Consider the following 18629-nt stretch of genomic DNA (forward strand, 5'->3'; position numbering starts at 1 on the left):
TCTAGCTAAGAAGATATCATCCTACACAGATCCAGAAGCTTCTATACTCATCGATTGATCTGTATAAAAGACGAGAGCGACCGAAATCTTGCAAAACTTCTGCTACTACGACTCTTGAAACACATGCAAATAATGTGCACATACATCGAATTTGTCGTAAAATGTCGGCAATGTGGCCGGACCATCCGTACATTCAGATCCGGTTGGGAGTTTTGCAAGACCCGACCACGTTGTGTTTATGAACCATCCGGCACCAAAACTGAGCTGGCTATGTGCGGAAGCTGTCAGAACCAGTACGCGACTGATGCGACGACAGGTGGGCTGTTGGCTAAGATGTCACATGATAAGGGATCGGAACCATGTCCTGAAGAGTGAAAGGGAAAGGCGTGTATGGGTAAGCGCCTATTCATTGAAGGAAAGGTTGGAACATTCTCCAACGGCAGCATCTACATTGCGGTATACGTTGATAATCTCCTCATCGCTGGACCATCCAACGACAAAATTAACGACTAGAAGAAGAAGCTAAACCAAAGCTTCGAGATGACTGACCTCAGGCCCTGCTTGTTTTACCTGGGCATGTCCGTCCGAACAGATCACGAAAAACAACCTATCTATCTAAGCCAGCGGGCCTACCTCGAGAGAGTCCTCAAAGTCTTCAACATGATAGACGAAAATCCTGCATCAACGCCAATAGAAACAGCCCTTTCGAAGCACCCCCAACAGACCACAAAGCAACGCCTCAAGACAGACTCTGGTACTAAGAGGCCATCGGATCACTGATATACGCCATGCTTGGGACCAGGCCCGATATGGCCTGTACGATACGTGAAAATTGGCCGAAGTTTAGCTGTAACATCTAATGTTCAAATTGTCACGTTGAAATAAATCGAATGTATGTTCGTAAAGTATGGTTTATTCGTACAAGAAGTGAAACTGTAGGGAGCAAGTAGGAACATACCCGCCCCTTTTTGCACCCTAACATTTCGGCCCGTATTTGACTTTCGTGTGGTATTTGTACGTATTCTGGTTGATGTATTTCATTCCTTCTCCTTTCCCGTGGAAGCACCAAACGCCGAGCATTATGTGTGTATCATGCAAATCCAATTAGAACGATCCTCTCCAAAGCGCAGCTGGGGTGTCTTAAGGTATCTCGCGGCAATGTCCCTCGCCCATCATCTCGTGTCTCGGGCGGCTTTCCGCCATCTCGAAGTACTGCTGGCCGTTATTCATCTCGTAGATGGGCGGACCGTCCAACTCCCCGGGCTTCTGGACCTTCTCGACGGGCTGGTTGTGAGCCGCCCCCCAATTCTGCTGCTGTTGGGCGCCATAATCCTGCACCGGCCACGCTCCTCCCCTACCCCTGACTGCTGCAGTTGTTGATATTGCTGCTGTTGGGGTATCCATAGGCGCTCTGCGATTGGGCTTGCGATCCCTGATGTTGGTTGGCCGCGAGCGCCGCCGCTTCGTCGGCGCGCTTTTGTCGCCTCCGCATGCACCACAGTGCGGTGAAGGCGCCGCCGACGGCAAGCGCTCCCACTGCCACACCGATGCCGACGCCGGCCTTGGCCCCCGTCGAGAGGCCCGAATCCCCTCCGTCGGCAGCGCCGGCCGAGCTTGACGAGTTGCCCGAGGAGCGCCCGCCTGTATGCTCTTGTTGTAGTTGGGGAGCACCTTGGCCGCCTGCCACTTGCGCCCGTCCCCGTTCACCTCGACCACCTGGCCGCCGCTGACGTAGTACAGGCGGAGCTCGTTGTTGCCGTAGTTGCTCGCGACCGCCAGCGGGGCCTTGGGGCTGTCCGCCTTGGGCCAGGTCTTGGCGTCCTGCCGTGCGAGCAGGGCCCAGTTGTCCTTGGCGTCGGAGACCTGGTAGAGCTCGTTGTCGGTGCCGATGTAGAAGACCGAGCGCATGAACTTGCTGTCGATATGGAGGCCCATGGTGCTCGGCTGCCCGTCCCAAGCCGGTAGTGTGTAGTTGGGGGTGGTTTTGGTGTTGAGCTGGAAACTGGTCGCGTTGGTGGCATTGGTCGCACTAGTCGAGTTCAGGGGACGAGGAAGGTACCTGCCGGCGCGTAAGCTAATGCCGTCTCGTTAGACGGGCCGTTAAGGGGTTTGGACTCACTGATGTGCCACGATTTATCGTCATTCAGCCTCGCGACTTCCATATTCTCGTTGTTCTTCGGCGTAACGACGGTGATGTTATTGCCTTCGGTAAAGCCTGCGGCGATCGCATTCGATTTCATTTCATCATTTGACAGCGTTCCGTATTCTGACCATCCGGATGATCCCGAAATGTACGCTATCCAGTGAAGATGGCTGTCTGTGTCCCTATAGAACACTCGATATCCCGTGGTGGCTTCCCAAGACCACTGCGCTTAGAGTTGTATTCGGAGACGGCGACTTGGCGCCCCCAGACACAGTGTAGCTACCGCCATGTGACCAATATCCAGTGTTCATATCGCAATGCAGATTGGAGTTTATGATATCGTCGTTCTCATCCTGGAACCAGATTGAAGCCTAAATTATGGTCAGCCTATCTGACAACAAGTAACACCCTAATCCATGTCATTCGACGAGGCACTCACCTGAGTCTGAGTATTGTCGAACCAACCCACTCCTGCCAACGCCGATCCTTTCTTGGGTTTAGGGTCGAAATAGTGGCAGAGTGATGGACTTGTCCTCGGGCAGAACCGGTGTGCTGTTACTGTTGCACAAGCTGTATCGAATAAGGCCAGTGTCGTCGTCTTGCATCATCAAGGTCGCGCCCATACGGTCAGTGTACCACGCTGCTATAGCACCAGCAGATACCTGGTTTGCCAGTAAAGCCAACGGCAACAACGCGCGACTCCACGCACGACTGGTAGGAGCGCCCATATTGACAACGCGTCCTTGAGCAGAAGCTATACCAGTGGGGAGCGGGCGGATTGGTTGTTCAGGTCACAATTCACTCTTGGTATACTCGGAAGCCGGAGGGGCAGAAGAAGTAGAGAAGAGCGGGTGAATCGATGTAACAAGACTCATGACCTAGTAGCATGGAACAGCACAGCAAACAAGACAAGAATAGCGACAGTGGGAAAAAGAAAAGAACGGGACCGACGAAGAGCGACGATCGGCTCAGCTCGAGTGGCTCAGTTCGATAATAAGTACCTATGCATGCCTCACGCCATCTCATCCTTCCCGTGTGCGCTACCTACGTTGGGGCGAATTCACAGACTACCCTTCTCGTGCCGCAGCGGGCCCCTGAAGGCGAATAGCGGGATCCATCGTTTGGTGAATATACGAAGAGTGCAAATTCCCAAACTGGCCGGGCACGTTCAGCCCTGCTAGCAGCAAGATTAGGCTGTCGTAGCCGATGCAGTCGTTGAGAATCGGCGCCGGTGATTGGCCCGGTAGTCTGATTGAGCAGGGCTGGGGCGGTAAAAGAAGAGCATTGTCAGCTATTTTAAGCAATGACAACTAATAAGATTACTTATCAGTCCTCCTGGTTTGGTATGTATACCAAAGAGGAATGTCGCAGACGATCTTTGGCTTCTCCCCGCCAAGATGTAAAGACTGAGTAGTTTTAGTGCCTCCCTCTGAACGCCATCATACATTCAGGTCAAGAACAGAGTCGCGTAAAGATCTTCTGCATGCTGCTACAGCAAACACATCAAATACCAGTCGCGACTTGAGAAAACTTCGTGGCAGGCGGGCAGTGGATGCGCAGTGATTCGGCGACACTCAGGGTCTTCCCAGCCGTGAGCAGGGGATCCTCGCCGGATGAAGCTAGTATTGCGAGGAGCTGCCAGGCGTACCCGATGACAAATGCCTTATTATGAGCGAAAAGATCGAGTGGCCGACGCGAGACCCTTGGGTAGGCAGACACATATGGAGATGAGAAGCGGAGAGATGTCAGCATCTGTGGTCCCCGAGATCCTTCATTACAGTAAGCAACGCTGGGCATGACCCACCCAAAGTCTTGGAAGTCTCCACCGCCATGCTGATTTCTAGGATTGCAATATCGAGATGAACCTGGAGGATATTTACCAGTCAGCTTCATCTCGAGTGTGAATCCTGCATCTCAATCGGTCCCGAAGCTTGCGCCGCAGAAGAGCATGAAACTGTCCATGCATAACACCTATGCAGGTCCTGAGGCTCTCGATACATTTCTCTCATTTGCTCTCTTTGCTCGGGCCCGACTACCATTCTGTGCAACTTACGATAGGTAATCAGATGAAACCGTCAAGTCTCCCCTTCACAAGATATCATGCCACCTTCAGTTACCCCGTAACCTAACCTAATTTGCGGCAATCGCACTTTGGTCTCGATGTTCATCTATCCTTTATCGGTCCTAGAGCAAACAGCCTCAGAGGCGGGATGCTTCTAGTGACATGAGCTAGGTGTGGCCGCTCCTTATCGTTTCATCACAATAGCGTTAGCCTTTTCAACGGCCCTAGTGATTAATCTGTGAAGAAGGTCCCAGAACACCTCAAACTGCAAGCATACGATATAAGAAACCAATAAGGAGTAAATATCCTTCAATATCCCAGATAGCCAGGAACGCAGTCACCTAACAAATCTCAGCCTGCTGTGTGGTAGTATGCGGGTTGGTATTCTCATCAACAAAACATCAGGGGGCAAAAAAGGCTATCACACCAGTGAGAACTAATAACTGATGGGCCGCACAACGATGTTTGGCACAATTAAGGACTGAAGGCATCGAACACGCTAGTGGCCCCTGCTCCAGTCATGTTGGCGCCTCCTGGGATAAAGATCCTTCCCGCCACCACCGCGGCGCCCGTGCCGTGCCGAGGAACCGCCATGTCGGGCAGCTTCTCCCAGCAGTCCGTCTCCGTATCGTAGACCTCGACGTCTGCGTACACGCCGTCGGGCCCGGCCCCCAGCGCCTCGTCGTTCTCGCCGCCGAACGTGTAGACCTTGCCGTCCACCGCGGCGGCCATGAGCCCGCCCCGCGGCGTGGGCATGCCGGCCCTGGACGCCCAGGCCCGCGCCTCGGGCGCCGCGGCCAGATGCAGCGCGAACACGCCCCCCTCACGTTGGTCCGCCCGCTGCGCCGCCCGCCCACGACGTACATGGTGTCGCCCACGACGGCGCCCCCGGCGTGGTCCCGCCCGCCGTCCGGGAGTGCCGGCCAGCCCTCAGCGGGCAGCCAGGTCCCCGTCTGCGTGTCGAAGACGGAGACGTTGGCTACGGTGTGCTGGATCCCAGTGAACGGGTTGTTGTCGAGCAGGCCGCCGGCGACGACGACGAACCGGTCCCTCCAGACCCGACGGCGCCCGCGCCGCGCTCTGAACCCTCGGGCATGTGGCCGTCCTTGGGTAGCCTTGTCCAGGCGTCGGCGCCCGCGTCGTACTTATAGCTGACGCCTGTGGGCAGGAATGGCCCGTCGCCCGTCAAGCTGCCGAGGACGTACAGCTTGCCGGCGACGGCCGCGAGGTGGGCGTGGTTCAGCGGTGTGGGCACATCCGCCACCCGGCGCCAGGTGCGGCTCTCGGTGGAGTAGGCCTGCACGAGCTGGAGTGAGGGGAATGCGGTGGCATTGGGAGCAGCAGCTGTGATGCCGGCGAGGATGTATACATCGGTTCCCAGTGCGGCGACGCTGTTTTCCTGCCTGGGTCCCAGGGGTAAGGAGGGTAGAGTTTCCCAGTGGCTCTCTGCGTGAAGTTGCCGAGTAGATGACAAGGCACGCGGCTGCGTGTGAGGGGCTGCGGCTGACGAGTGTGCGGCCAAGGGCAGGAGGAGTAGTAACAGCCGTGAGGCAAGTACGAGCATTCTTGGCATCGGCATGTTTTAGAAACTCAGATATATGTAGTTAAGTGGCTAAAGCATATATCTGATGATGACTCCCCTGTTCACTCTGGAGGGCTATGCATGATATATATTCAGTTGACGAGATTGCTGCTTTACATTTGAATCAACGAGGATTGGTGGCTTTGCCCCAACAGTATGCCGAGATCACCCCTTGCCGGGTGGGTGATCTGCAGAAGTGGATGATACTCGGGACAGCCTATCATACAGCCCGCCACCTGCCGGAGCGTTGTATCCGGGTAGAAAGCTGTCACGGAAGATGTTGAAATCGGTAATGATGCTGGCTGTCCGCCGGTCATCATGCGGGGTATATATGTTATTGCAGGGTCAAACAATATATGCAATTGTGACCACATCGTCAGTTTTGGCTGATGACGAAGTGGTTCCGTCAGAACACTATCCCCTCCGTGCTATGAATCTTGAGGAGAAGAAAAGTGATGACTTGAAGCAAAGGTAGTTCATTAAGTTGATTCTAGTAATGATTCGCAGTCTTGTCAAGCTAAGATATCAAAAACTTGCCAGTTCGTTCCCGGCTAACAAAGAATAGGCCGTCCAAGAGAGAGATTGTCTTCAATGAGTCCCCAGCCCAGTGTGAGTGAGGGCCCTGGACACGAAGAGAGCGTCACCCTTCCGACCCTTCCTGCCGGAAACGTAATTGAGCGCAGGTCTTCTTCTATATTGTCGTTTTCGTGAACCCTTCTCGACGGTCTCTGAGAGCGGCCAACTCGTAATCAGCTCGCACGCCAGAGTTGCCGAGCTCGATCTGATGCCATGCCACAGGGAAGTATACATGTGGTGGCAGTCTATACCCTGGGACCTGTCCCCACTTGACTATGTATTCACGCGGATATACGACCACCATCGATCGAGTAAAATGAGGTTTATTTAAGTATCATCCAGAGATACTCGAATTAATTGCCACAGGCGGGCGGACTATTAGCCCAATGGCGAACAATTAGTAATCTGATCCGACGCCGGCACACAAACCAGGGTAAGGAGGCAACAGACCGGGGACATATCAAGCTGTGGGGATGGGACCTGAACGGGTACAGCGGCATTATCAGAGTCGAAAAGACGCTTTGATTCACATCCGAGTGGCCGGGGAACCCCGATGCCGGCCGCCGTATTCTCCGTACTAGATATGTTGCGCAAGAAAACCCGACCATAAGTTGAAAGCAACATGTGGAGATGCTGTTCACCATGGGGGTGACGTGCCCACCATATCCGTACCCAAGTCGCCGGGAATACACAATACCGCGCTTTTACTTTGCCCTGTACATTAGCTTTAACCATCATGGTCCTTTTAGTCGGCTTCAGTTCTTCAGATTACAGATGCTTTCTCTAGTGGATGCTGCCGGTGAGGTATATAAGGGTGTCAAGGCCGCATGCCTTTTCTCAGAGGCGGGGGAATCAGATTCCCGACTCATTACTCTTCACCCCAACCAAGCCTTGTTTCTTGTTCGTCCCAAGCCAGCGTAGCGTCAAACTGCACTGCAATCGATTGTTCTCGCCAAGAAAATGCCTGTCTACGTCGTAACCGGAGCCCGAGGTGGCATTGGACTGGAATATGTCCGACAACTCACAGCCAACCCGTCCAACACCGTCATCGCCACCGTGCGTGAAACGTCCGCCGACATATCAATCTCCAACATGTGATTTCCAAAGCCGAGGGACGCGGTCATATCGTTCAGTGTGATGTCTCCTCCGAGGCCTCCATTGCGACCCTTGCGCAGGCCATACCGCCTATCCTTGGAGAGGAGAAAATTGACGTGCTGGTCAACAACGCGGGGATCCTGCAGTCACAAGGCCAGACTGCACTGAACTTCGACGGCGCCTCGCTCCTATCCCACATGACGACGAATGTCATAGGCCCTGCCAAGGTCACAAAGACGCTGCTGCCATACTTGCGCGGCGGCAGTGCTATTGTCGCCAACATCTCGTCGGGTCTCGGCTCGCTGGCCTTGCTATCGGACGGAAGTATTGAGCCGGACATGACGCCTTATTCCATCTCCAAGTGTGCGCTCAATATGTTGACAGTTCATCAAGTACACCAGCTCAAAGGCAAGGCCACTGTGGTTTGTGTGGACCCGGGACATGTGAAGACGACCATGGGAGGGCCTGGGGCGGCGGTAGAAGTCGAGGATAGTGCCAGTGGTGTGTTGAAAGTGCTGTCAGGCTTAGGCATCGAGGATAGTGGCAAGTTCTTTTGCTATGACGGGTCGAACAACCCATTTTGAAAGGGGATAAAATGTTGAGTCAGAATGAGTCAATTGATTTTCTATTCCGGTGATAGATTGTCGCCTGAGTTGAGAGCGTGGGGTGCACAAAGTAACACATGCCATTTCGTTCAGTCATAATATTCGTCTAGTAGGAGATGTCCCTATATAGCGTAATTTTGTAATGCCAGTGTCATAACCGCCACATACCAGCAGTATAACCTTAATAACTTAGCGCAATAATCACATGAACCATCCTTCTATTTATGCCAGTCCTCGCTTAGTATCCTTCGCAATCTGACCAAACAAGCTCTTCTCCGGCTCGGGATATTTTGGTCGACCTCCCAGAATGTCCACCACCTCCTTCATGTCGGTCCAATAAGCCGCCTTGGGGCGGCGGTTCTGCCAGTCGGTGTGGCGATTCTCCAACTCCTCCATTGGAGTAAACGTGACCTGGGCACCCTGGATGCCGATCACAGACGCGCTCATGGGATCCTTCTTAATGGCATCCGGGTTCTCATAGGGCTTGGGACCGAACTTCTCCAGCTCCTTGATACACATGATGGCGAGTCGAACGGCCTTGCATCGATCCATGGGCGAAGGGATACCACCTTGTTGGAGATGGCCAGGGATGAGATCGCGGGATTCGAAGCGGTTGTGTGCTTCCTCTCTGAAGACATTGGCAATTAGTCTGGCGTCGTACACACGACTGGCCTTCTCGTTGACCAGGATCAACCGACCAGCCCTGGAACGACCCTTGTCCTTCTGGAAGGCTTCCTTAAGGTGACGAACGTCGGCAGCGAGCATGTCGAGGGTGACACCCTCTTCAGGAATATAAACAGCGCTGGCGCCTACGCCAAGACCACCGAGGGTTGCGACATATCCTGATCTACCACCTTGAGTCTCAATGACAAAGACTCGTCGTCGAGTTGCTGAAGCAGATTGCTTGATCTTGTCACAATAGTTCACGAGCTCGTTCAAGCAAGTGTCAGATCCCAGGGAATATTCTGTGCCGGGTACGTTGTTGGAAATGGTGGCAGGGAGGAGAGTCATTGGGATGCAGAGCTCGGGGTAGGTGTCTCGAGCTTTGCGCAGTTGTGCGACGGAATGGAAAGCCTCGAAACCACCAATCAGGAAGAGAGCGTCGAATCGGTATTGCTTGATGAGCTTCGCCATGAGCTCCATGCCTGATTCCTCCGGCAGCTCACGGTTGGTACCGATCTCTGAGCCACCCTTGCTGGCCCAGCCATCAACTTCAAGCCAGTCGAAGCCCCGGACAGCGCCTTCAGGCTTGTCACCATGGTGTCTTGCGAATCCAGCGAAACCGTTATAGATTCCAATAGGCTCATGCCCACGTGAGCGGCAGTAGGCCACACCGGCTCGGACTGCTGCATTCATACCACCAGCAGGGGCTCCGACGTTGATGAAGCCGATTCGCATCTTCTTGTTTGCAGGAACGTGAATGCTGGTGTCTAGGCCCATCGCAGTGGTCATCATGAAGGAGCTGTACATCTCTGCGAATTCGGTATCTCGCAGAGACATGGCCTTGTCGAAGTCTTGGGCTTCAATGGCCTTGGCAACTTGCTGAGTTGCAGCCACTGCGGCCATCAGGGGTTGGCGCGTAATCTTGTTCTCGTTGATCGTGATCACACAGGTCTCAGGCTGGGGCTTGCCCTCCTTAACGGCCTGTGCGGCATCCAGGACGGCCTTGACGGCCTCCACACCCTGAAGGGTTGCGAGCATACGGTCGTACGCGCCAGCAGGGCCACCTCGCTGAAGATGACCAAGAGAGGAAATTCGCGTGTCCAATGCGAGACCCTTCTTGTCAGCGAGAAGGTCTTTCACCATATTGGGCGTGATCTTGCTACCGTGACGGTCCATGGCACCCTCTGCGATAATGACGATAGTCTTTCTCTTGCCCCAGTCACGGTGCTTCTTCACGACTTCACACATCTCTTGTTGCCAATTGTCCTCTCTAGGTTTCTCGGGGATGAATATGAAGTCGGCGCCGATAGCTACACCAGCCATCAAGGCCAGCCAACCGCAGTGGCGACCCATAACCTCGATGACGAAAGCTCGGGAATGGGAAGTGGCAGTGGATTCGATCTTGTCGACCGCCTCGCAGATGTTGGCAAGTGCGGTATAGGCACCGATGGTGGCGTCAGTGCCGGAGAGATCGTTGTCGATGGAGCCTACCAGGCCGACGATGTTGAGCTTCTTGTAGGGCTCGACCTGCTCTTGGGTGAGCTGGCCTGTAGAGACAAGCTCCTCGACCAGCGAAGGCCACTCAGCTCGGAACTTGTCTGCACCAGTGAGAGATCCATCACCACCGCAGATGATCAAGGCGTTGATGCCATGAAGAATCATGTTCTTGGCACCTGTCAAACGTCCAGAACGCTCGTAGAATGCCATGCAGCGTGCTGTGCCGATGTAAGTACCACCGATGCCAAGGTAGCCTCGTACATCATCCCATTCTGTCTTCCTGATGTAGCTTCCGCCTTGCACAAGGCCCTCGTAGCCTTCGTAGACGCAGTAGGCATCGCAGCCCATGTGGATGGCCATACGTACGACAGCGCGGACGACACCGTTCATGCCTGGGGAGTCACCTCCCGAGGTCATCACGGCGACCTTCTGTTTGGGTTCGCTCGCCATGTTGATGTGGTGTTGCGGACTGTTGGTCTGTGGTTGTGGGATGTGAGAGGATTGGGGTGAGAGGGAAAGTGGTTCAGTTGGCGCGCGAGGGAAGTAAATAGGTGGGAGAATCGTTCGAGAGGTGGGGCAACCCTGTACAAAACAACAGTTAGACCATTCAATTGCGGCTTCCTTAAATACCAGTGGAATGCTTTTGAAAGATCAGGCGATTATCGTGTCGTACCTACAAACGGTTATGCCGGTAGAGAGGGAAAGCTGCCTCTCGTCCAGTCGGATAAGCTGGGTGTTTTTTTACTTGTATAAGTGCTGATCCGACTGATGCCAGCGGAACGGACGGATTAGCGAGACAATTGAGTTGCGATTCTCGGGCCAACAGAAGATACTTTCATGAGTCAAGTCGCACCGGCTACGATGAATTCATTGATTCTAACTTTTAAATGATTGAGAGTTCCCCAGAAGGCTTCCCACGGGAGATTCTCTGCCCCCAGCCAAGGCAGGCACACCACCTCCCGAAATAGAGCTGCAGTGCAACCACTGTCTGGATTCGGGCTGATTGAGGGGCCCAGGAGCTGTGACGCAAATAGCTGGGCACTGGCTGCAGGCAAGAGCTGCTTATCGGCCTTATCGACGATCGCGGGGCAGTTTCAACTTTCAACAAAATCACCATGTCGTAAGTTCAGAACAACCTTAGGGTCTGGCTACTTTCCAACTAAAGCTCCCGAAACCGGTTGGGTTGAGGCTTCCAATGGGATGATCACCAGAAGTCAGGGCTGAAAAGTTTACCTAAGAAGCTCTCGCCTGCTTTCCCTTAGCAGCGGCATTCTGATCAGGTACTAGATAACTTCCTCCTAGTAACTCAACATTGATGCTATTTCCAAATGTTTGGGCGACTGATTGATTGGTTTCATCTATGACAAATAAACAAACCCCTCACTTGCAATTGCTGCGCTCGTAGGTGACGTCGGGGTCGGCCGGCCCGCCTTGCTGAACCAACGCTCAGCCCATACAAACGGTCTAACTTTTTGGGCTGGGTCAAAACAGACTTTTCTTCAATGAAGTCACATCCTCCCAAGCTAAAACTTGAGCCCCCCACAATGAAGCCGTGTCAGTGCCGCGATGGCACTGCAGCGTCGGTGAACAGCTCGGCGCAGGTCTGGCTAACCAGTTGTCCCTCTCAGGTCCCTTCCAACCAATGACGAAATGCCAAAACACCACACCTGCCTGCGAGCCTGCAAAAATTCCCGCATACTTACAGGCCTTTGCTTCTCATTGATAATTGTCCGAATAGGCTTAGTAAGAACTATCAATACTGCCAGACTCCACGTATATATTTCTGCGAGCATCACATCTGCATCGCATCGTATCGCATCGACCAGAGCACCAATCGTGATCCCAATGCTGCTGATGTGAGACTCTGCCGAAAAGAGGTTTCGATCTACACGCACATATATGAGCTGTTTCTGCTCGTCTGTGGAAGATAGGATGTTTCGATTGCATTTTCCGAGTCACCACTACATAACGACGAGTAGGTTATCAATGATGAGTCCCCCTCTGCTACTGTTGGGTACATGTAGTACCACCACTTGACACCTCTCCGGCTGCGCCCTGTTGTGACCCTTGAGATTTACACCTCTACCTCAACTGGGTGAGTAAGATCCTCCGAATAAGACTGCAATCGCACGACTGAATACCGATGTTTTTGTCATTTTCAAGCTTTGGATTGTGTTGATGATTGTATTATCCATCACTTAAACCGACTCGAAAACGCCGTTGATATACCAGTCCGCCCAAACGCTCAATGAAACGCCATGCAATGCCCCTTGTCAAATCAACGATGAAAACCGAACACCTGAAATCCGTCGGAGATCCCATGCATCAGTTGTGTCTGGCTGCTGCCTGTGCAAACTGCTCTGCTTGTAGCCGCTCCAGCTCTTCGAGAGACATGCCACTGTCTTCAAACTTATTTGTCCGCTAATCATCGGGTCAGCATAAGTTACGTGGAGTTTGAGGAAGGGCTCGCTTACAATGTTCTTGATCACCTTCTGCGTTTCCTTGTGCTGGGCCGCAGCGTCGAGCACCGCAGGAACGTAGTCCCCAAAGCCGAGTGTGTCGAGAGCCTTGGTGATGTGGTCACACGCAATGGTCTTCTTGGCCTCCTTCTCGGAGATCTCATTGGCCTCGGAGGAGACCAAAGTGATGAACTCTACGCAGCACTCGATCAACAGGTCCCTAGCCTCCTTTGAGAAGCTCAGTCCAGTCGAGGAGGGCAGAATCTCAGTCACGATTTTCTGAACAGTAGCTATAGAGACTATGTCAGTATACATTCGTTATATTGGGTCATGTTTAGGTTATCATAGGGGAAGCAGCAGCCAAGGCTTAGCCTTGGCCATGTCATTATTGGGATGCTGGCGACGTACCTTTGGGGAGAGACAAATCATCGTTGCCTGGGGACTAAACGTCAGTATCAAATCCTACAAGCCAAAAAAAAGCCCAAACGAAAGGGGAGAATTAACCAATGCCATTGTCGATGTTCATCCAATAGCTGTCTTGATGTGAAATGTGGGGCATATTGAATGGATGGTGAACCGCTTGGTGAGGGAGCAGAGACAAAGAAAGAGAAAGCCCAGTGGGATGTGATTGCCGTCGGCGACAAGATGAGGATAATCTGTACCAGGCTTTCCAGGGGCCGAACGGGTGCAGTCGCAAGATGTTGAGGAGGCGTGGTTATGTATGCCTACAGAGGGCATGCGAACACCAACACCAACTCAGAAACATTGCACTGCACTGCACAGCACTGCACACCTCAAGTGAGACCTTCTTTGTTTCCGCATGGGAAAATAACACGGGCAAGAGCAAACGGTGCATGTATTGGAACTTCCCTTGTGTGCACTTGTAATAATCGGGCATTCAATGTAGCCAAATGTGGAACAAACAGCACAGCAAACAGGCAGACTCGAAGCAACAAGACGTAAACTGGGCTAACTCACCTCCGTATTCGTGATCCGACATGTTGGGCTGTGAATGAAGGGATAGTACGGCTTCAAGGCCGCGACAAAAACTTCAAAAATATAATAAAAGGCTGAAATGAATTTTGCCAGACTGGTTTTCGACAAGTGAAGAAATGTGACGTTGGTTGAAGGAGACAGGGGCGAGAGGTTGCTGGAATTGCGTGGTCGTCGCAATAATGGGCTGAGGTCGAGTCTTTGATATTGGCTGTTTGTATTGTATGCATCAAATCGCAACCGATAGATGAGCTGCAAGTGCCAACTGCTCCAACTACACGAGGTATGCAGTCAGGCAGTGGGTGGATCAGCGAGTGTTTATGTAGCCTTCGCTCAAGGTGCATGTGGCTGATGCCTGCCTCGACTTGGCTGCTGGCTGCTGGGCTGGGGGTGTTCCCGCTGTGGCGCAAGCTTAGATTTTAGGTGGAGCTATCTCCCTCAAAAGGCTTGGCGGTGTCGCTGCGACCTTCAAATTCAGAAATTTTCTTAGATTCTTTCACTGCATCATATCCCAACCTTCCAACACAACATTCTCTCGCCTTTTCCCCCATCCTCATTCTCTTCCATGGCTATACAGCTCAGGAACACTCTGCACCATGTCTAGCAAGCATGCGATATGACACTCATGTGTCCAACCGTCTTTTGTTAAATGCTTCGCTCACTGCGCCGCGATGCCTGTCTCCGGTTGATAACAATTTTCACCTGGGGACTTGGCACTAGACAGTAAGTTGCATACACCACTGCCTTTTCTCCCTCCCTCGCCTTTTCATGATGATAAGGTTGTCGCCCCAGTCTTACCTTCGCCTCATGGCCCATGGTGAATGACATGTCACGCCAAATGACCGACTGATTCTTCGCAACTTCATGCTACACATTTACTGCACCGCTGCTCATTGGCCAAGATACTAACAGCCGGATTGCAGATTATTTGACCAAGTATGAGCCTTCATTCTGTACGTTGAACCGACTCTCTGCGAACACCAACCGGCGATGCATGATGTCCAATATTCAAGTACTATCAAATACCGATACTCTCTGATGGACTTCTATTCAATACCTGACTTAGCCTACTCTCTATTGGAAATGCTTCGAATCACATGGCGTAGGGTGGTGTGCTGATAGCCAGAGCATAGTGGCACGATGAGGGTCAATATGACTACATTATTCCCGTGCAATCAAGACAATTGTAAGCCCTTGTAAGGTAAGGCAGACTCCTTTTCTTCTACCGTTTTCTTGCATTCCCACTTTGCTTATGATGACGAACCTATATTCCATGCTAAAACTGAGCATCGCTATGCTGAATACATATAAGGCCTTTTCATCTTTCGACTGAAGCAAACCCCCTCTGTCAACTTGTGAAATCTATTACTGTGGGATCCAAGCTGACGATTCGAAATAGTATCAAGGATGCAATCTACTGAAATGGCGACATCTCAGTCGCATTCCATCTGTGACAGAGTTAGTCGGCCTTGTTTCTCATTTGCAAGGGCGCTTCGCGTTACGCGTACCGATAGTGTTTCCCGCTCAGTTCCTTGGAGGCATTGTTGACCAGCTTTGCAATGACTGTGCCCGGCTGCTCTGGCTTGAGTAATTTGCCTTGTTTATGCTCGTTGATGAAGCTTGCATGTTGGCCAGGTTCCATACCAGAACCTCCGAGCTCTCTGATTTGCTGCTGCATTGCCGTGTCGACCTTGCCTGGCGATACAGCGACGGCTACAATATCGGGCTCTTCAACAGCCAAATGCGCACAGACATGGTTGATTGCAGCTTTCCCTGTTCCGTAAGCAGCCCAGGCAGCGTAAGCCCCTGTGGCGGCCCCAGAAGAGACGAAGACCACGCGACCTTTCGACTTTCGAAGCTCGGGGATCACTTCCTTGACCTGAGAGATTGTAAGCTGGGTGCAGCAAGGTCTCAAGGCCAGTACTCACCAGTGCTACAGCACTCAGGACATTGATATCGTATGCTTGTCGCCATTCCTCGATGTTGGTATCAGCAATCCTTGTGAGTGGTGTCAATGTTCCGTGGTTGATGACAACTCCATCGATTTTGCCAAAGGCCCTCTGTGCTGCTCCGATTATCTTGGGGGCCACCTGATATATGTCAGTAGCTGGTTTTGTTGATGGCGGGATAGACGAAGCTTAAGGTTGGGAGCAACATACGCTCAAGTCGCTCAAATCTGCGGCCATGTAGTCAACTGCCTGCGGATGGCTTTCCTTCATTTTCTGTAGGTCCGTTTCAGACCGTGCAACTAGGAACACATTATGCGATGCCTTGAGCAGATTTTCCGCAATTGCCAGGCCCAAGCCTCGGCTGGCGCCCGTCACGATGAAAGCCTTAGACATGGTTGTTTCTAGTTGACGGTGATGTTGTTACTGTTGAGTCTCCTGGTAGAAGAATAATGGACAAGATAAAAATACTCATGAATCGTTCCAAGTCATTGCGAAATGTGAAGAGTCCTCCAGTGGGTACGACCAAAACTTACCTAGGTCATTCCTTACATAATGCGTGGATGGAAGGAATCATGTCCTCTTATCTTATCGGATATATGCGAACGCCCCGGATCCAATGACGACAGCGGGGTAGTGAGTGGGTGGCCAGTTGGATGATGCATCTACTCGTCTCCTAACGCGGAGGCTAAAGGAGCTCAGCAGAGCAGACCTCTACTGTCTATCAGATGCCGTGTTCCTTCATTAGATAAGTAAGCAAGTCTAAGACGAATTACCAGCTGTTGGCCATTGCCAAGTTGCTCACCGAAATCTGTACTGTATCGGATCTTTGCAGTGAGCTTTGATTAAACAAACTTCGAAGGGTGGCCTTTGAATACTTGTGAATACTCTTCTTATCTACAATTATGTCGGCCACCGTCATCTTGGGTGCTGGTATCATCGGCACCTCGACTGCATACTACCTCGCCAAACACCAGCCTCCGTCAAGCATACACTTGGTCGAGGTTAGTCCGGAGCTCTTCGCCTCGGCTTCTGGCTACGCAGGCGGCTTCCTTGCTAAGAACTGGTTCTCTCCTGCCTCGGCTGAGTTAGGCGCGCTGAGCTTTGAGGAGCATCGAAAACTGGCTGAAAAAGATAATGGTGCTGAGAAGTGGGGCTATGCTCAGAGCACCTCTATAAGTCTGTCACCGCCGACGACCTCCAAGAAGAAGGTCGATGTGTGGTGTCGCGAGGGTGCTAGTCGCGCCGAAGCTGCCAGGGGTGACTCCACCAAGGGGATTGCGCCGCCGTGGTTGAAGAGGGAAGAGGGCGATGCCGTCGAGGTCATTAGTGATGAGGGGACGGTAGCTCAACTGTGAGTGTTGTTATGTTTGCAGGTCGCATCGTATCATCCAGAAGAAGCTCGGCAGCTAAAAGTTACGTTGCCAAACCATTCTCTAGAGATCCACTACAACTCTCGCAGCACCTTCTGCAGAAGTGTCTCAATCTCGGCGTTCAACTGCATCAGCCAGCCAAGGCTATTTCGGTCCAGACCGACGTGCGTAACGAAGTGTCCAGCATATGCATTGCAGATACTCGTACAAGCACGGAGACGGACATACCCTGCACCAGAGTAATCATCACGTCTGGTGCGTGGTCACCCAAGGTGTTTCAAACCCTATTTCCGGCCTCGAGCTACAAACCCCCGATTACTAGCCTCGCAGGACACTCTCTGGTTGTGAAGTCGCCGAAATGGGCCAAGGAACACGAGGAGTCGCATGGTTGCCATGCAGTGTTCATAACGAGTCAGCCAGGCTATTCTCCGGAGATCTTCTCGCGCGTAGGTGGCCAGATCTACCTTGCCGGCTTGAACTCGGCAACCGAGCCCTTGCCCGAGCTCGCTACCGACTCCAGGACACACATGTCTAAGTCAGCCATGCAGAAGCTCCGTGACACGGCACGAGAAATACTCGCCCGGGACGGGGCCGCGGACGATTTCGAGGTGACTCGGGAGGGGCTATGCTTCCGGCCCGTGACAGAGAACGGGCTGCCGATTGTGGGCCGCATACCCGACGAGCATCTTGGTGCTAGTGTGCGAACGCGGCCTGGCGCTGACGGTGGGGTATACTTAGCGGCTGGCCATGGTCCATGGGGGATCAGCATGTCCCTTGGGACGGGGAAGGTGTTGGCGGAGATGGTCCAGGGCAGAGAGCTCAGTGCGGATATCGCATCTCTGGGCCTGAAGGACTAAGGAAAGACTGCCGCCATTCTATCAGATGTCCTTGTCAAATCCAGGGGCTCGGGACCCGAGATGCCTTTGCCCCTTTATCGAGAGCGCTCACTAATCGCTGGTTTACATGTCAATAGAGTCAACTTAATTACCCTTTGTCGATGTTTACGACCACTCTCAAGAAGTGAACATCGAGATCGTCCATTTGCGAGCAACCATCCGATCGTGATGGTGTTTTGGACAAACTACAGATCCTGCAACGGACTCCTGTCAGGTGTGCGCCTTATACACCACGTCGTAGCTATTGATTTGCCTGACTCGTCCGATGAAGACATGGACGAACGCGTCCCCATTCGACCGTTTATACGGATGGCACTGGCTGGCCGGTTGAGACTAGGCAGTTGTCGAGTAGACGGCGTGAGGCGCATCAGGCGTTTCCGAAGCTGTGATACGCTACATACTTGGTTGTCCCGAAGCTGCGGTAGAGGCGTAGGCACTAGTGGATGAGACGGCGCTGCGCCGGACTGGGCAAATGGCTTCAGGGGTAAGTACCTGGCAAAGAGCTACAGCATGGCAATAACCGTTTTCTTTTTTTTTTTTTTTTTTTTTTTTTTCTTTTTTTCCATTCCGTCCCTTCCTAGCCTGATGGCCCAGACCAAGCTTTTAGGTGGAAAGAAACCGTTCATGAAACGCCTTAGAGTCGCCTTTTGCCACTTAAGCAAGACATATTCGGTGAAGATATGTACTGTCATCGAGATCATATCTCGAATTCCCGCGAGTACCAGGCGCTTGAGGGACG

The 18629-nt window shown here is 52.5% G+C and overlaps 7 protein-coding genes across 7 annotated transcripts; 2 read left to right on the top strand and 5 right to left on the bottom strand.

Annotated features, from left to right (window-relative positions):
- Positions 1 to 1140: 1140 nt before the first annotated feature.
- On the bottom strand, positions 1141 to 2871 carry PG994_007644 (uncharacterized protein; the record flags this gene model as incomplete). The annotated part of the gene is made up of 5 exons (XM_066859053.1): positions 1141 to 2084; positions 2120 to 2366; positions 2416 to 2514; positions 2583 to 2670; positions 2711 to 2871. 5 exons carry the CDS (start codon positions 2869 to 2871, stop codon positions 1141 to 1143), a joined length of 1539 nt encoding a protein of 512 aa, XP_066714540.1.
- A 1808-nt stretch (positions 2872 to 4679) lies between these two features.
- On the bottom strand, positions 4680 to 5769 carry PG994_007645 (kelch domain protein; the record flags this gene model as incomplete). The annotated part of the gene is made up of 3 exons (XM_066859054.1): positions 4680 to 4968; positions 5070 to 5184; positions 5250 to 5769. 3 exons carry the CDS (start codon positions 5767 to 5769, stop codon positions 4680 to 4682), a joined length of 924 nt encoding a protein of 307 aa, XP_066714541.1.
- Positions 5770 to 7323: 1554 nt separating this feature from the next.
- On the top strand, positions 7324 to 8042 carry PG994_007646 (uncharacterized protein; the record flags this gene model as incomplete). The annotated part of the gene is made up of 2 exons (XM_066859055.1): positions 7324 to 7419; positions 7476 to 8042. 2 exons carry the CDS (start codon positions 7324 to 7326, stop codon positions 8040 to 8042), a joined length of 663 nt encoding a protein of 220 aa, XP_066714542.1.
- Positions 8043 to 8285: 243 nt separating this feature from the next.
- On the bottom strand, positions 8286 to 10673 carry PG994_007647 (6-phosphofructokinase; the record flags this gene model as incomplete). The annotated part of the gene is made up of 1 exon (XM_066859056.1): positions 8286 to 10673. One exon carries the CDS (start codon positions 10671 to 10673, stop codon positions 8286 to 8288), a length of 2388 nt encoding a protein of 795 aa, XP_066714543.1.
- A 1875-nt stretch (positions 10674 to 12548) lies between these two features.
- Positions 12549 to 13682, bottom strand: PG994_007648 (uncharacterized protein; the record flags this gene model as incomplete). The annotated part of the gene is made up of 4 exons (XM_066859057.1): positions 12549 to 12644; positions 12698 to 12972; positions 13091 to 13117; positions 13661 to 13682. 4 exons carry the CDS (start codon positions 13680 to 13682, stop codon positions 12549 to 12551), a joined length of 420 nt encoding a protein of 139 aa, XP_066714544.1.
- Positions 13683 to 15089: 1407 nt separating this feature from the next.
- PG994_007649 (short-chain dehydrogenase) lies at positions 15090 to 16017 on the bottom strand (the record flags this gene model as incomplete). The annotated part of the gene is made up of 4 exons (XM_066859058.1): positions 15090 to 15123; positions 15184 to 15554; positions 15604 to 15765; positions 15835 to 16017. 4 exons carry the CDS (start codon positions 16015 to 16017, stop codon positions 15090 to 15092), a joined length of 750 nt encoding a protein of 249 aa, XP_066714545.1.
- A 509-nt stretch (positions 16018 to 16526) lies between these two features.
- Positions 16527 to 17851, top strand: PG994_007650 (FAD dependent oxidoreductase superfamily; the record flags this gene model as incomplete). Its single annotated transcript, XM_066859059.1, has 2 exons — positions 16527 to 16975; positions 17062 to 17851. 2 exons carry the CDS (start codon positions 16527 to 16529, stop codon positions 17849 to 17851), a joined length of 1239 nt encoding a protein of 412 aa, XP_066714546.1.
- Between the last annotated feature and the right edge of the window lie 778 nt (positions 17852 to 18629).

This window comes from Apiospora phragmitis (genome assembly GCF_038363925.1).
Source record: "Apiospora phragmitis strain CBS 135458 chromosome Unknown utg000007l:2111988.0-4706623.0:1.0-2598199.0, whole genome shotgun sequence".
NCBI classification, from domain to species: domain Eukaryota; kingdom Fungi; phylum Ascomycota; class Sordariomycetes; order Amphisphaeriales; family Apiosporaceae; genus Apiospora; species Apiospora phragmitis.